This window comes from Myxine glutinosa, chromosome 3 (assembly GCF_964187855.1).
Source record: "Myxine glutinosa chromosome 3, kmMyxGlut1.1, whole genome shotgun sequence".
Taxonomy (NCBI): domain Eukaryota; kingdom Metazoa; phylum Chordata; class Myxini; order Myxiniformes; family Myxinidae; genus Myxine; species Myxine glutinosa.
This window is the reverse complement of record NC_136263.1, coordinates 65,993,722-66,012,242: the sequence shown is the minus strand read 5'-3', so window position 1 is coordinate 66,012,242 and position 18,521 is coordinate 65,993,722. Positions and strand designations below refer to the sequence as shown.

Sequence of the window (18,521 nt, the reverse complement as noted above, 5' to 3'; positions counted from 1 at the left end):
TCCATAAGCAAGATGCTGCTGGCAGCAATGGTCTGTCCCAGCAAAGGTGCCAGGCCACAGAACATGTGGTCCATATGGTGTATCAGTGCAGGCAGGCAGGCAGGCAGAAGGGTGCAGGCAGCAAGAGTGCGACCGCACAATTCAGGACACCTGCACACTCCCCTCGCACAAAAGACCATGGTCCATGATTGGGGAAGGAAGACAAAGCAGAGGTTAGCGGGGGAAAAGGGCGCAACTGTACACATCAAAACAAGGCAATGCGACATGAAGGGCACGGGAGAGCGAGCTGAGAAAGCTCGTCCCTACTCGTTCGTCACCCCCCATGTCAGCCTACACTACCCTTGCCCTTCCCCGTATTTACACAATTTACAATTCATCTCTACTGTCTCGTCCCCAATATCTCCCCGAAACCAAATTCGTCTGCCAATCCCCCCCAAGAAGGAAGGGATGGAATTAACACAATGTCTCACCCACGTCAAGATGCGTCTTACATTCCAGGTACTTGCAAAATCCTGGTGTGGAGTCCTATCACCTCGGTGAGTGGATGCGGATGATGCGAAGGGATTTTCCTCCTAACTATCCTTCTAATATGACGTCCTTCTAAATTCTAAATATCCTTCTAAATTAACTCTCTTTACACTACCCGGGTCTTGCCCTGCCAATCCATTGGCCACTTTACACTTTGCGGTTCTAAAAACCAATTCCCATCGACCATACTGTGGTGCTCTCCCAATTTGGGGTCTCACTCTCCCCATTTTTCAATCTATGCCCTCGCACAATTTCGGGGCTGGGTCGTGTGGCTCTCCCAGCACGTCTACTTACCTGCGCACCTCCGCCACTGAACGTCGCCACCCGAACTTGCCTAGCTCCTCACACTACACTAACCGGGGAAGGCCCTCCCTGGCACTTACCCCCTCTATGCCCACCTCGGCATCGGGCAACCCGGGTCCGTCCCATGGATCCTCGGGCCCCACTGAACTCTACACAACTCTACCTGGCTCCCAGAGCCTACCTGCGGCATCACCTGGCCGACAGACTACCAGTGGCGGAGTGCTCAATAACCACATGCACTAACAGGCTCACACGCCCAGCCATTCCACTTCACTTATGCACCCGTCTAAGCACTTCATTGCTACTACACGCACCACAGATGTCAATATCCAACAATTTACCTACTCCCTCTACCTAACTTTAAACTACCCGCCCCGGGTACTCATGAAGGGGTCCATCTTCCCCCCATTCACTCCTTCGCACCATGCACTCCACCCCACTCATTCCACACACCATCTACTCCACACCATTTATTCCATACCACTCATTGTTCTCACTTGCACACTCTTGTGCTCTCATTGCTGTCCTGTGCTTGCACCCCATGCAAGGCAATCACTCAATACACAATTACACACATCCTCGATTCTCCACTCATACACTTTCACACACACACATCATTCACGAGCATTGCCTCATTTCATCACCAGCACTACCAAGACTCATTCCAATTCCTCATTTCAAACCCATGCACATGGTGGTTCCCACAATTACACACACACAGCATCATCTGACAATCTCCTTTCCTCTAATACTGGTGCACTCCCCGTCATCCCTTTACACTAAGCACATCCCCCGTCATTATCAACCACCTAATCTCTCTACGTCCCCACTACATGTACAATGTCACTACCTAACTCTCACGTCACCTATGGTCATTTTTCTAAATTCCTAGCAATATCCTAGCTCGCCCTGGCTAGTTTACACTGCCAAACCCCATAATCCTATAGCTCCCCTGCCCAATAGGGTGCGGGATGGTAGAGCTACCATCCCTCTACATCACTATCGCCATTTGTCCACTATGCTCAAGCCTCTCGGGGTGGAATACATTTTTACAGCTCGGCTTCGAAAAGCCGAGCAATGTATGCGGATGGTCAGTCTCCTGTTGGTTGGGTCCGTCCGGCATTTTCGCTTCTGGGAAGGAGGCATACTCGGGCCGAGGTTCCAGGGTCCATCTTTGCGCGGAGCCCTTCGGTCTCCGGCCCGATGACCCAACCTCCCCCGGTCGGAGCACCACGCCCGCCAGGGGGCGAAGGTCCGACCTGGCCTTTCTCCCCCGGAATCGTGCCGGTCGCCGCTACGACGGGGCACCGACCATACAGGGCGGAGCCCGGGATGAATCGTGCACGGCGCTCCTTGCAAGAGCGCCGCGGCAATGATCCCCACTGGCCCCCGCAGCACACAAAGAACACCACGCCCCGAGAGCTCGCGTCGGCTGTACGTCTACCTAACCGCCGCCCCGGGCAGCGTCGATGCTCGAGTCGCATTCTCCCATCCACACACGACTCTTCCCATACTCACGCATCGAGGCGTCTCCATACACTTCGTTATTGCACTTTCTCTCCGTGCACTCTCTTTACTTACCCACTCTCGTGCACATTCTTGCACACTCATTCTATTTGCACCCTCCATTATCACACACTCCTCTGTTACACACCTTTCTTCCACACACTCCTTTACCACACAACCAGGCACACACGCGCTTTCCACACACTCTGTTGTGCACTCTTCTCACGCACATTCTTGCGCACACCCTGGTGCACTCTCCTCCATTACATACTCCGTAACACTCACGGGTGTGCACTCTTGCAGCCACCCAATCAGCGCACACGTACCCACAGGTGTGCACTCTCCGGCTGCACACCCAATCATGCGCTCTGGTGTGCATCCCCGCACACTCTCCACAACCAACTCTGGTGTGCATTCCTGCACACTCTCTCCATCCATCTCACTCTCTGTGTAGCACTTCGTTACACACTCCGTTTCACACTCCTCCCACTCAGATTCCATCATACACTCGCGCTTCGGCGCCGCACACGCGCGCCATTTCCTTTCATACAACGCACCACGGACCTTCCACAAGCGCCCGGGTGATGCCGGGATCCCAAGCGTGTGAAAAACCCTTTCGCGCCAAACCTTTTCGCGCCATATACAGCCCGGCTTACCTTCGGAATCCTTTTCTCCACACGCACCAACTGCAAACTTTCATTGGGGTTAGGAAGTGCGGCATCATGATGCGAACACAGACTTTGTACAATTTCCATCTCTTCCTCCCGTGATTGCTTTTCTAAGTCCGCCGTTTCCTTAACCCCAATTTCCACTATAATTATTTCATTCTATTTTTCCTCGACGACCGCTGGCGCTAATAAAATTTTCCCCCTCCACTTCGGCGGTCGTCGGCTTTCCCATACCCCGTGTCGCGATTTCTACGCCGGTCCACCCGGCTGTGCTTTGCTCAGGCTCGCTTTCCCCACGCTTCTCAAGTCGCGCTACCCTGTCGCATACCATTGTGCCTTTCCCGCCCGACCTGTGGTCAATGTCCTTCCCATATTCTTTTATGTGTCCCATTCTGTTTTCAAACCCCGCCAACCCCTCGTTTATTTCTCTGGCTTGGCCATTCACGTCCTTCAACTGGCCCCCCAAATTGCTTCCGAATCCCCCCAATTTGCTTCCTAATCCCCCCAATTTGCTGTCTAATCCCCCAAATTTGCTTTCAAATCCCCCCAATTTGCTGGCTGTCTAATCCCTCAAATTTGCTGTCTAATCCCCCAATCTGATTTCCCAATTTATTCATTTCCCTGCTGGATTTGTCAGCCATCTTTCCATATACCCCATCATTTGCGCCATAAATAATTGGAAGTCCCCTGGCCCCGTGGGCTTGGCACTCGCCGCCATGTGCGAGGCGCCGCCATTTTGCTCCTTTGCCACCCCTACCACTGCATCCTCATTAATTTCCTCCTCCATCTCTCCCAATTGTCCCACTTCATCCCGGAGGTCCTGGATTGCCTCTAACCCTTCCTCCTCTTCTACCCCCACCGGCATCCGATCGCCTTGGCTATCCATGGCACGATTTAATTTGGTTTTCGAATAAAATTTCGGCCGCTCGTAATTTTGACCAAATTTTGTCCAGAAAAAAAAAAATTGGTTCGGGTTCAAATCCCACTCCCAGACACCAATTGTTACGGATCTCCGACGTCGGCTCTCCCCTTATCAAGAAGGGGTTAATCCCCTTGTCTTTTATCTGGCCGACGCGACCCTGGGGGTTATAACGTTCCTTCCGGTCGGTGGTAAATAGGGTTGTTGGTCGAGTTTTAGTCCTATTACCTAAGTACTACCACCGACTGTGAAGCAAGGGAATAACTCCCGCTCGAATCACGGATATCAGGTGGAAACGCCGAGCGGATAGCGATCCGCGATCCGAGCTGTTAACAATGGCTAGACCCGATTGTAGCGGTTCCTAATCGTGCCACGTTTACCCAATGGAGAAAAGACTAGGATGATCGGATTGAGAGGAAACCAGGAAAATAGGAAGAACAGATTGATTTATTAATTATGTACAAAGAAGAAGAGGAAACGAAAGAATGTACAAGAAAGAAAGAGGAAGGAAAAGTACACAGGGCAGCCTTAGACAGTCTTACTCTATTCCCTGGACATGGGCCCGATCACTCTCAGATTCGGTCTCAGACTCCAGACTCACACGGGGATGCAGATGGTAGGGTGGAAGGTCCGGCGATGGTGTCCAGGCTCCAGTCCGGCTCCGGTCCAGCAGACGAAACCCGGCAGGCAGCTCTCCACGTAGTGTAACGCGAGCGGACAATTATAATGATGGGGGAAGGTAAGCTTGGGCTATCGGCATACGTAATTTGTGTACCGGCGCTTTTGTACTGGCGCTACCGGTCTTACTCGCCCCAAGCACCCCCTCCCCAATGTCCTGCATGCTGCGGTTCTTGGCAATGCGAGCCGCGCGCTCGCCCTTAGTAGAGCGGGTTGCCACAGCGCGTCCTTTGTAATACCAATGCTTGGCTTCAGTCTTCGGTAATGAGCGCTGCTCCGTAAATTCTTATCACAAGCCAACCTCCCAACAAGTCCTTCCAACCATGATAAGTCTTCTGTGCACAGTCCTGTTCAACGAGCGCTGCTGCACAAGTCCTTTTACCAAGCGCGATTCCTTGCAGTCCTTTATAATCACATCGGCCCTTCCAAGTCCTTCAAATCGCAGCAGTCCTCCTTGCACAGTCCTCTCTGGTAAGTCCTTTGCACAACGATAAGTCTTCTGTGCACAGTCCTGTTCAACGAGCGCCGCTGCATAAGTCCTTTTACCAAGCGTGATTCCTTGCAGTCCTCTCGACGGGCTTTGCGTGCGCGCTTTTATAACCAAGCCAGCGAACGCTCTGGAAGCCCAAAACCACGCCTCTCAGGCGTTCCCACTCCAGACCTGGTTGGCTGGTTATGGCTTACTGGCCCCACCTTGATGGCTGGTTGACGTGGCCGCACCTTCATCCTGGCGCTCCGCCCCCTTTTCGGGCCTTACCTCGTGGGTTTCTGGACTGGTTTGGGCAGAAGCCTAGCGAGGTGGCGAACGCTGCTTGCAACCTAAAGGACAAGGGTGAGTACAGACTGGCTAGCGCTTAATGGCTTCGCTTGGAAGGGAGGCTGCCAAAATGAACAGAAGGGCCTACTCTTATGTGATTGATGCAACGCAGATGCAACTATTGGAAAATGGCCTTATCTAAACACAGACTATGAAATAACTGACGTCCTATGGTGACCTACGTGTTGCTTGTGGCCTATCTATGGGGTGCAACCTTTATAACGATGTTATATGTGTGGGTTCTCAAAACCGCAACAATGTGTGTGTGTGTGTGTGTGTGTGTGTGTGTGTGTGTGTGTGTGTGTGTGTGTGTGTGTGTGTGTGTGTGTGTGTGTGTGTGTGTGTGTGTGTGTGTGTGTGTGTGTGTGTGTGTGTGTGTGTACAGTGCCCGCCATAAGTATTGGAAAGGTGAAGTAAAATTTGTTATTATTGCTCTATATACTTTAGAAATTTGGATTTGAGATCAAAAGATTAATATGAGGCAAGAGGACAGAAGGTCAGCTTTTATTTATTGGTATATATCCATATATACCAATACTTATATATATATATATATATATATATATATATATATATATATATATATATATATATATATACAGTATATATATATATATAATATATTATATATATATATATATATATATATATATATATATATATACATATATATATATATATATATATATGTATATATATATATATGTATATATATATATATATATATATATATATATATACATATATATATATATGTATATGTATATATATATATAATATATATATATATATATATATATGTATATGTATATATATATAATATATATATATATATATATATAATATATATATATATATATATATATATATATATATATAATATATATATATATATATATATATATATATATATATATAATATATATATATATATATATATATATATATATTATATATATAATATATATATATATATATATATTATATATATATATATATAATATATATATATATATATATATATATATATATATATATATATATATATATATATATATATATGTATATATATATATAACTGTGAGAAATAGTAGAAACTCCAAAGTATGAGCAGGGAGTCTCATTTGCATTAAATGAATAATCGGGAGATTAAATCAGATGCGGACGTAGCTTCAGGACCGTCGATCTTTAATTTTCGAGAAGCTTTCGACCAACAAAGCTCTTCTTCTTAGTCGTCCCCAAGTTCAGCGGAAGTCTTCCGTTGATCTTCATTTCAACAATATTGATAGATAAAGGTGATATAATATAACAAATATCATGAAACATTTACATTTTGTTGTCCATTGTATAATTTAAATAAACATAAATGCAAATTTCGTATGTGGAAAAAGTAAGTACACCCCATGAAATGTTTTTTAAAATCTTTATAACATATGTGGACATATCAATATTTGATCTTCATTTAAACAGTATCTATAGATAAAGGTGATATAATTGAACAAAAAACAATGAAAAATTGACTTTTCAATAATTTATTCAACAAAAAATTGAGATGTTTGAGGGGTTTCTTGCATGCACAGTTCGTTTCAAATCCCCCCACAACATCTCGATGGGATTTAGATCCAGGCTTTGACTTGGCCATTCCAGAAACCTCCATTTCTTTCTTTCCAGCCATTCCTTGGTGGATTTACTGGTATGTTTAAGGTCATTGTCATGTTGCAAGGTTCACCTTCGGTTGAGCTTCAACTTTCCAACAGATGGCCTCACATTATGCTCAAGCACCCTCTGGTACAATGAAGAATTCATAGTGGATTCTATGATGGTGAGCTGCCCAGGCCCTGATGCAGCAATGCTGCCCCCAACCATAATATTTCCACCACCATGCTTTACAGTTGGTATCAGGTTCTTGTGGTGAAATGCTGTCTTTGGTTTTCGCCAAACATGTCTTCTGGTACTATGGCCAAATAGCTCTACCTTTAACTCATCTGTCCAGAGCACATTGTTCCAGCAGTGCTGGTCTTTGCCTCGGTGTTCATTGGCAAACTTTAGTCTTGCCCTGATGTTCTTTCTGGACAGAAAAGGTTTCCTCCTGGCACACCTCCCATGTAGATCAAATTTGTGCAGCCTCTTTCTCATGGTAGACTCGTGCACTTTGACATCAACAGTGGCAAGAGCTACCTGTAGGTCCCGTAATGACAATCTGGGGTTCTTCGAGACTTCTTTCAGCATCTTGCGGTCTGCTCTTGGGCTGAACTTGCTGGGGCGGCCTGGCCTGAACAAGTTGGCAGTTGTTTGGAATCTTCTCCACTTGTAGATGGTCTTCTGGACAGTCGAATGATTGATTTCAAATTGTTTGGAGATCTTTTTAAATCCCTTCCCAGACTGGTAGGCATCTATAACCTTCTTTCTGAAGGCCTCAGAGAGCTCTTTTGATCTAGGCATGGTGACGCCGCACACGTCAACAACAAAGAGCAAACCAAACTAAATGTCTGAGGTTTAAATAAGACAGGTTCCTCCAAGATCCACTCTAACGATGTTCTAATCATTTGCACCTGAGCTGGTGCACCTGATTCTTAATATTTGAAGTAGTGATAAATGTAGGGGTGTACTTACTTTTTCCACATTCAAAATTTGCATTTTTTAAATTTAAATTATACAATGGACTACAAAATGTAAATGTTTCATGATATTTGTTATATTATATCAGCTTTATCTATCAATATTGTTGAAATGAAGATCAAATAGCTGTATGTTGAAATATGTTGAAAAAGTCAAAACTTTACATGGGGTGTACTTACTTTTTCACGTGTACTAACAACTCGGGTTCCCTACATGCGTCGCAAGTCCCGGAAGGGTGACACCCTATCACGTGAAGATACGAATTAAGTCGACAGTGCCCATGTCTAAGACTGGAGAGAACCACCTGGTCTCTGCGGGACATCTGAGGTAGCCGAAAGAGGGGTGGGGGGGGGGGGGTCACGGCTGGATTTACCCTGTAACAGAACCTATCCTTCGTGGTGGTATCCCACTGGGATTGCCATTTTTTGACGATCTTGTCCCTGGCCACATTCTCAATTTCAGACGGACCCAAAGGGATTTGGGTGACACATTCGGATGTGATCGCACACTTGGCTGCAACATCGCAGGCCTCGTTCCCTCCGATGCCCACATGAGCGGGGATCCAGCACCACATGAGCGGGGATCCAGCACCACATGAGCGGGGATCCAGCACCACATCAGCGGGGATCCAGCACCACATCAGCGGGGATCCAGCACCACATAAGCGTGGATCCAGCACCACATGAGCCACAGATTGACCACAGATCCTCTCCATCTGGCCATGTTGATCAGGTGCAGTACTTCGAGACCCAGGTCAAATCTGCATCCCTCCTGAAGAGACTCTCATGCCTTCAGTGCAGAGAGGGAATTCATTTATAATGTTTAATAACAATAGTTATAAATCATAATAAGGCATTACCTATAATATCATTATGAATCAGCATTTGAATTCCCGACGTGCGGATGGCACTGATTAAGGGGGCGGGGATATGGAGGTGTCCCGAGGCGGGGCCACCAGGTGTTCAAAAGGTGGAGCGCGCGCGTTACTTCCCGCGGTTTCGCGGCTCACACAGTCCGGGACTGACCACGTGTCCGATCCGGTTCCGGATGGTGTTCCCACGCGGACTCGCTCTCAGTCCGGTACTCTTTGGACTCCGGATCGTTCTCGCCGTCAGCGTTGTCTGCCCGTTCGTCGCCGAGGAGCGTCCGACAGATTCCCAGTCGGGGCTGAGCTCTCCAGGCAGTTCATGGAGCGTGCCGGGACAGGTCGTGCTGGGCGGATTATTCCCCCTGCACGACTCGGCTCCGGACCGAAGATCGCTCCGAGATGGGCGGCCCGAACAGCTCATCTGCACCTCGTACGTCACCTGCACCTTCGCTTTCCAGAACCAACTATAACTTAACGATGAGACCATTGATTGTTTGTAGTAAACCCTCGTGTCATTACATATAATAATGGATGGTTCACGTTTGTCCGTTTATTGTGAGACGGAATAGGTTTGTCCACATTTCGTGTCCAGAATGAGGCTGTCTGGGGTATCGTCCATCCTTGTATGCCACTTGTCCTGATGACGTTCAGCTGTCTCACAAACCTGCAGTTACCTTTGCATCTATTGATATGTATTTTTTAATTTCTAATGGTATTACTTACTAGATTATCACTCGGTGGAGCACGTACCTCCGCCAGGCTGAATTTTTTTTTTTTTTTTTTTTGGATACAGGATCGAGGCTCGTGAAAGAGCTCACGTCTAACGCACAAAAAAAAACCACACAAAACATATAATAGGGTAGACAAGATGGAGAGAGAAGGGGAAGCACACTAACACAACATTTGAGAGCAGGGACATCGGGAGATCTGTGGGAGGGAGAGGAGGGAGGAGGCGTGGGAAGGGGGGGAGGGGTGGGATAAGTATAAAACACAAGGGCACTGCAAGGACTTCCAGGAAGGAAGTTGGTATTTCAATCAAGTTGGTTGGTAGTTTACGGTTTGTATCCCACTGATAGGCCGGATCTGGATTCAGATCTTCACCAAAATTGAATCGATTCGTCCTTGTCAAACAACCAACCTGTCCACCAAGTTTCGTCCGAATTCGTCCACAACTTTTCGAGATATCGTGCTATATATGGGTTTCAGCCCTATCACCCACTGGTGAAGAAGGATCTTTAAACATTCTCAGATCGAGATCCGGATCTTCACCAAAATCTAATAATTTCGTCCGTGTTACATACCCAACCCCTGAACCAAATTTCATCCGAATTTGTCCACAGCTTTTTGAGATATCCTGTTCACAGACAGATAAACGTGAAAACATAACCTCCATCTACCTTTGTTGGCGAAATACTGTTCTCCCCTCTGGGCCGGTGCTCGTGCCTCACACCGAGCTCGGCTTCACGCTGCAGAAACCAAAGCTTTCAGAATCATTGGAATCTCCCGCGATGAAGCTAACTCCGAGGGTCTTTCACTCTCTCACCGCAGGCAGGTTGGTGGTCTTTCTGTTTTCTACCGACTCATCTCCGGCCTAGCTCCCCCAGCTCTGTTTGTGTTCTATCCCCCAAATATTCCCACAGGTTGCACAAGAAAGATCTGCCAGCAACCCTCTTATGGTTAAACTACCAAAATCAAGACTCTCTGCTCACCTTCACTCTTTCATTCCTTTTTCCCGCCTCTGGAACAAACTCCCCCACTCCCTTCAATCCCACTCCCTCCCTCCAGGTCTTTAAACATCTGTTCACCACCATCTCTTATCTTCTCCATCCAAAACCTTGATCTTTCCTACCCCTGTTAATACACCCCAGATCCACCTCTTTCAATCTCCAAATTCAGTCCTGAAATTCCGAGTAGTGTCAATTTGTTTTATACCATGTACCCCTTGCCACGAGCCCCCTAGCCCTCTCCCTCCCACAGATCTCCTGATGTCCCTGTTCTCTACTGTTGTGCTTGTGTGCTTCCCTCTCTCTCCATATTGTCTCCCCCTCCCTTTATTGTTTTATGTGTCCGTTTATGTTTTTTTGTGTTTTATGTGCTAATGTGTGTTTAATGTGCTAGCTCTTACACCAGCCTCGATCTTGTACAGTGCATTCAGAAAGTATTCAGACCCCTTCACTTTTTTCACATTTTGTTATGTTGCAGCCTTATGCTGAAATCGTTTAAATTCATTTTTTCCCCTCATCAATCTACACTCAATACCCCACAATGACAAAGAGAAAACAGGATTTTAGAAAGATTTGCAAATTTATTAAAAAGAAAAAACTGAAATATCACATTGACATAAGTATTCATACCCTTTGCTATGACACTTGAAATTTAGCTCAGGTGCCTCCCGTTTCTCTTGATCATCTTTGAGATGTTTCTACACCTTGATTGGAGTCCACCTGTGGTAAATTCAATTGATTAGACATGATTTGTAAAGGCAGACACCTGTCTATATAAGGTCTCACAGCTGACAATGCATATCAGAGTAAAAACCAAGCCATGAGGTCGAAGGAACTGCCTGCAGAGCTCAGAGACAGGATTGTGTCGAGGCACTGTACAAGGTCTCACATTTGGGGAAGCCTCCAAAAAGATTCTGCTGCATTGAAGGTTCCCAAGAGCACAGTGGCCTCCATAATTCTTAAATGGAAGAAGTTTGGAACAATCAGGACTCTTCCTAGAGCTGGCCGCCCGGCCAAACTGAGCAATCGGGGGAGAAGGGCCTTGGTAATAGAGGTGACCAAGAACCCGATGGTCACTCTGGCTGAGCTCCAGAGATCCTGTGTGGAGATGGGAGAAACTTCCAGAAGGACAACCATCACAGCAACACTCCACCGATCTGGGCTTCATGGCAGAGTGGCCAGACGGAAGCCTCTCCTCAGTGAAAGACACATGAAAGTCTGCTTGGAGTTTGCAAAAAAGCACCTAAAGGACTCTCAGACTGTGAGAAACAAGATTCTGTGGGCTTTCATGTCTTTCACGGAATACTTTCTGAATGCACTGTGTACAAAAAAAATAAAAATAAAAGGTAACTACAACCAACATCTATATTATAAAGGTAGATTCGAATGTCATTTTGACGTCACAAGTTTGAAAAATAAATGATCAAATTGTTTTAATCAACTACGTGACGTAGCTCAAAATCATAGTGGGGACTGGGGAATATGCCTGACTAATTTTAAAACTTTTAGATATACAGTCCGACATTATCTTGCACATGCAGCAAACTTACCTGTGAACTGCCTCGCCTGACTTTTATTCCCGATTTCACTATAAACTGTCGAATTTGTTCTTCGCAGGTGGGGTGTTGCATCACAAGGTACACCGTCACTCAGATGGATGTTAAACTGGGTGTCCAATTGGTTAGCATTGCCTGGTAGACTTGAAATATCCCATGGTGTCTTTGGCGAAAGGTAGACAAGTTATCGGGGCTGATAGGATAACTTAGAGGTATGTGCACTCACCTTTGAGATGTCCAGCCAGTGTTCCCCTGCAAAAAATGTAATATAGAAATTATATGAAAAATAAAATGTAAATTCTAAAGGACTTTCGGACCCCGGGTCCGAAATGACTCCCGGGGCCCGTCCCCACATTTTTAGTTTTAGAGGTTTCCTCCTATCTTTCACCGTTCAGGAGATTAGCGCGCCCAGACAAACAAACAAACAAACAAACAAAAACTTTCTTTTATACATATATAGATAGAAGATGAGCAAGGCGCCTTCTTCCATTGTACCCGTTTGCATTGATTATGTGATTCTGGGAGGGAAGCAACCATTCCTTCACTGAATCCCCCACACCCTAATCCGACATCTTGAGTACACCCTCGGCCTCAAGCACATCGGAACAGTCTGCAATAGAGGATCCCCTGATAATAATGATGTAGTCGTAGTAGTAGTTGTTTTTTATACAAACTGTGGCTGCTGATTGCATCATTTTCTGGAAGTGCTGCTGTGCCGTTGATCCAGTGCCCCTGTCACCAGTAAGCTGATACTCATTTTGCCAACCTCAGAAGGATGACAGGCTGAGTCAACCCACCTGGTGTTATTTATTGGCATGACGGGGCTCAAACTGAAGACCCTCTATCGGGGATGCCTCTTCGTGGTGGTTGTACCCCCCAACGCAAGTCTGGGGCCAAATCTTCCCCATTCTTCCCTGCTGCCCGGATTTGTCAGGGCAGCGCGGGGTCAGAGAGCCGATCGGTCCCCATGGACCGGCCCATTCCCTCTTGTCTGTCTCTTTCCCTTTCTCTCTCCCCCTCTAACTCGGTCGTAGCCATGACTTCCTGAAGGCGGTGTACAACATCCTGGATGTGGGGGATCTCTGGATGGCTCCTGTGAGATCGATCGGCTGTCTCTCCTTGCCACAGGCTTTTTCAATAGAACTGTCCGAGTCTAAACAACAACAACAAGAACAACAACTCAAGAACCTAAGACGTTATGCCTGCGCCACCTTAACTGTTAAGCCAACAACAGGCTTCAATGTAGTAGTAGCAAGACTGCTAATAAGTTGTACAGCTGATACAGTTCAGAAACAAAATATCGCAGATTTATTATTCATTTCAAGTTCAGAATGTTCAGGACCTTGAACAGGTGTCGAGGTGTAGTTGAGTTTTCGTTCAACAAGTTTGGAACGAATTTTCACTCTTGCAAAGAAACTCTCATTTTGTACTTTAAACACTGAAAGTACGGTAAGTGATAAAAAATTTTAAAACGTATTTTTTATTGTGGTATTTTTTCCCATTATTAGATTGAGCAAATCATATCGTGTATATTCGAACAATGTTAAAATCTGGAGACTTGCTAGAAGTGTCATCCCGAAGGAATCGGCTGAATCGAATAGGTCACAATCTTTACCATCCAATTTCACCTTTTTTCCTAATCGGCACGAGTTTTTATTAATGGCTGGGTGTTTCTGCTAAACATGGACATGGTCCGTATAGAAATCATAACTTGGAGAGGACACTTAGGTCATCAAGTCCAACATTAAGTCCAGAAAGAACCGCGTGTGAGAATCACGATTACTTCTTGTTCCAGGGTGATACTTGAAGGTTTCCAGTGGGCAATGACCATGCTGTTTGCAATAAGGGAGATCAATATGAACACCAACATCCTGCCTAATGCCACACTGGGCTATGAAGTCCATGACACCTGCTTCTCAATCCCGCGGACAATCACCATCGGTCTGGGGTTCATGCAGAGCAAGGTCGACCATGTAGCTGGAGCCAAGTCTCAATATTGTCCACATGCAGTGATTGGTCCATACGCTTCAAAAGTTACCGACGTTCTGAGTATGGCATTGGGCCTTTTCTTAATACCGCAGGTGGGAACTTATACCATGTGTCAAACTGTTTTGTTTTTTCCTCTTGCACATTGACTGTGGATGAACAATTTTAAACATAGGTTGGTGAGAATATTCTGCATGAATGTGATAGCAGTGTGTTTGTCTTTCCTGTTTCCTTTCCACAACAAAATATATACAGTGCTTTCAGAAAGTATTCACACCCCTTGACGTTTTTCACATTTTGTTGTGTTAGAGCCTGAATTTAAAATGGATTAAATTGAGATTTGTTCTCACTGATCTACACGTAATAACCCATAATGTCAAAGTGGGATTAAAAAAAATTTATTCCTCCAAAATAATTAAAAATGAAAAGCTGAACTGTCTTGAATCAATAAGTATTCAACCCCTTTGCTAATATAACATTCAAAATTGAGATCACGTGCAACTCATTTCATTTGACCATCCCTGATATATCTCTACAACCTGACTGGAATCTACCTGTGGTCAATTCAATTGATTGGACATCATTTAAAAGAAACACACCTTTCTATATGAGGTCCCACAGTTGCCAGTGCATGTCAGAGCAGAAATTCCACCATGAAGTCTAAGGAACTGCCCGTAGAACTCCGAGATAGAATTGTGAGGCTGCAGAGAGCTGGGGAAAGGTATAAAACAATTTCTAGAGTTGAAAGTTCCCAAGGCACAGTGAGCTCCATCAGGAAATGGAAAGAATATGGAACTACCCAGACTCCTCCTTAAGCTGGTTGTCTGACCAAACTGAGCAACCGGGCAAGAAAGACCATGGTGAGGTAGGTGACCAAGAGCCCAATGACCACCCTGACAGAACTACAGAACTCCTTGGCTGAGATGGGAGAAACTGCAGGAAGAACAACAGTCTCTGTAGCACTTCACATATCTCGGCTTTATGGGAGAGTGGCCAGATGGAACCCACACCTGAGAAAAAGGCACATGACAGCATGCCTGGAGTTTGTAAAAATGAATGTGAAAGACTTTGAGACCATGAGGCAAAATATTCTGTGGTCTGTTGAGATGAAAATTGAACTTTGGCCTGAATGCAAAGCGCTATGTCTTGCAGAATCCGAGCACAGCTCATCACCCATCGAACACCATCCCTACCGTGAAGCATGGTGGTGGCAACATCATGATATTGGAATGCTTTTCTGTGGCAGGGACTGGGAGACTTGTAAGGATAGAGGGAACAATGAATGGAACCAAATACAGGCAAATCCTTGAGGATAATTTGCATCAGAGTGCAAAAGACCTCAGAGTGCAGCGAAGATTTATGTTCCAACAGGACAATGACCCCAAGCAAACAGCCAAAGCAACACTGGAACGGCTTCAGAACAAGAATGTGAAAGTCCTTGAGTGGCCCGGGCCAAAGCCAAAACTTGCATCCGATTGAGAATCCGTGGAAAGACTTGGAAGATTACTGTTCACTGATGCTCTTCATCCAACTTGACAGAGCTTGAGCAAATCTGCAAGGAAGAATGTGAGAACTCCCCAAATCCAGATGTGCGAAGATGATAGACATACTCAAGAAGACTCGAAGTTGTAACCGCTGCCAAAGGTGATTCTACGAAGTATTGTCTCAGGGAGTTGTCAGGGACAACAGATCCCAACATTCCTACACAACCTGCTGAGGGACAAATGGCTTGCACAGCTCCTAATGAGGAACTGATGTTGTGAGCCCCTTGAAAAGTGGAGGTTCAGAGTGACCAAACCCTGACAGCCCTGATACCAGAGTGGTAAGGAAACAAAATGGAGCAACCCAGCAGTGGGGCCAGAGCACAATACAGGGAAATGGTACAACTCCTTTGGATGAATAGAAAGTTTGGCAAAGTGATCTCAGGAGAGATGGGAGAAAGAATGATGATAGCAGCAATGGCAATAAGGGTGTGGGTAGGGCATTGAGAATTGACAGGAGGAAAGCTTAAGTGATGAGGTAAAAATAAATTCACAAGAAATTAACTACAATTGAAAATTGTCCTGTAGGGTTCAGCTACAATAATAAAAAAAGAAACCTTGGAATAAAGATGCAACATGGTAAGGGATTGAGGTCTTCACATAGCACTTCCCATTAGCTGGGGTTGGAAGCCTAAGAGAATGTGTGCGAATTGCCCTTTATTGCCAAAATCTGGCTCACTAGGCCTGAAGCTTTTTGGGTTCATGCTGAAACGGAGACGAAACATCTCGAGCAGCTAAAGGAACCAAAGCCACATTTATGATGGAAATGCAGCAAGGCTTTGCCTATTGTGATGAAATATGATGTAATGTCTCGAGCTGAGTGAAGAGACGATCCGAGCGAAGGGACGACCTTGAGAGAGCTTATATAAACTGTGTCCATTCGGCGCGCTATCGGGTGGCATTATGTATCCCAGTGCTGTAGACTACTGAGATTTAACAGGTACGTTATTGCTTGCTTGCAGGAAACTAGAAGAAGATGTATGCATGATTGCTTTCTTTGTAGAACTAATAATCTGTATTATTTGTGTTGTAGGATGAGTAGAGATATAGTTCAATAAAACCTCATTTCTTGAAAGTTTCTGAATTTTATTTCACAACACCTATCACCACAAAACTGCTCAAGGTCCAACATATATGGAACACCTGAAAAGGTTCCGCTGATATCGAAAACCTCACAATGTGGACTTGACATGTAAACCTAAAAAAAGAAGTGATATTCTGGGGCCTGAGAGGGCCCCATTCTACCTTCTTATAACCAATTGGAGATTAATCTGGACCCCAATGCTCAGCCCATCCAAAGAAAGCTCTGCAATGAAGGAAGTGCTTGACATAAACTACTCGTGAAGGAGTTTGAAATTTGAAGATAACATAATAGTGTCTCTGCTCTGCATCAATGTTACCTTGTGTTACAGGTGAGCTTCGGTGCAGGATGTAACTGCTTCAGTGACAAGAAACGTTTCCCTTCCTTTGTGCATACTTATCACAGCTACGCCACCTTTCCACTGACCTACTCAAACCTTATCCGCCATTTTCATTGGACATTCATTGGTATTATGGCTGTGGAGGACATTTACAACTGGGACCTCATGGCAAATTTACGGACTGAACTAGAGAGCCATGGATATTGTGTTGCATTCATGGAAGTTCTTCCTCAGCACTATGGACCCAAAGAACTGGACAGCTTTGGTGAGCAAAGACATTACATTACCTCTGCCAATTAAGGTGGATGGAGGTTATGATTTCACCCCTGTCTGTCTGTTTGTCTGTCTGTCTGTTTGTGAAAATATATCTCAAAAAGTTGTGGACGGATTCGGATGAAATTTGGCAGAGAGGTAGCATATGTGACACGGACGAAATGATTAGATTTTGGTGAAGATCCGGATTCGGATCCGGCTAGTAGAAGTTTTTAAGTGAATCTTCACCATTGGGAGATAGGGCTAAAACCGATACAAAGCAGGATATCTCAAAAAGTTATGGATGGATTTGGACGAAACTGGGTGGACCAATTTGGTGCATGACAAGGACTAATTGATTCGATTCTGGTGAAGATCTGAATATGGATTGAAAAAAACTAGCCGTGTCTACCTGTCGCTTTGCTGTCCGGTTTATTCAAAAGAGAGCATGTTGAACTTCACAAACATATTGCATATCTATCTGAGGATGTGAAATGAAGTGAAACATGTGAAAAATGGATCTCTAGTTGTTGTTGTTGTTGTTGTTGTGGTAATTTGCTGAGGACTGAGGTTATGCTTTCACCAGTGTCTATCTGTTTGTCTGTTTGTGAACAGGATATCTAAAAAGGTTAGGGTTGGATTCGGCCAAAATTAGGTTGGTTGTGTGACATAGACGAAATTATTAAATTTTGGTGAAGATCCGGAGTCGTATCTGGATCTGAGAATTTTTAAAGCGATTCCTCACCATTGAGAGATGGGACAAAAACAATATATAGCACAATATCTCAATTTTTTTAAAATATGGATTCGGATGAAACTTGGTGCGCAGATTGTATGTGTGTGACAAAGGTGTATCGATATGAATGTCCACACACAAAGAACAATTTTGAATATTTAATTCTCTGGAGAAGATTCACTTCGAATACAACAAGGCAAAGACCAGCACTTCTGGAACAATGTGCTCTGGGTAGATGAGTCAAAGGTAGAGCTATTTGGCCACAGTACCAGAAGACATGTTTGGAGAAAACCAAAGACAGCATTTGACCACAAGAACCTGATACCAACTGTAAAGCATGGTGGTGGAAATATTATGGTTTGGGGCAGCTTTGCTGCATCAGGGCCTGGGCAGCTCACC

General features: G+C 45.1%; 1 protein-coding gene and 1 long non-coding RNA gene across 6 annotated transcripts in view; one reads left to right on the top strand and one right to left on the bottom strand.

The window, feature by feature from the left end:
• LOC137423495 (uncharacterized) overlaps nt 1-9,302 on the bottom strand; it is a 76,798-nt gene extending 67,496 nt beyond the window's left edge. The window contains exon 1 of one of the 2 annotated variants that reach the window (XR_010983722.2): nt 9,064-9,302. This is a non-coding gene — a long non-coding RNA (uncharacterized LOC137423495). The remainder of the gene's footprint in view (nt 1-9,063) is intronic. The other variant, XR_010983723.2, reaches the window with a different exon arrangement.
• The window catches only part of LOC137423493 (extracellular calcium-sensing receptor-like), a 65,981-nt gene continuing 56,493 nt past the window's right edge, over nt 9,034-18,521 (top strand). For all 4 annotated transcript variants that reach the window (XM_068110729.2, XM_068110727.2, XM_078774153.1 and 1 more), the window contains exons 1-2: nt 9,034-9,336; nt 13,982-14,267. In XM_068110729.2, the coding sequence (XP_067966830.2) occupies nt 9,086-9,336; nt 13,982-14,267 (537 nt within the window). In that variant the 5' untranslated portion in view covers nt 9,034-9,085. The remainder of the gene's footprint in view (nt 9,337-13,981; nt 14,268-18,521) is intronic.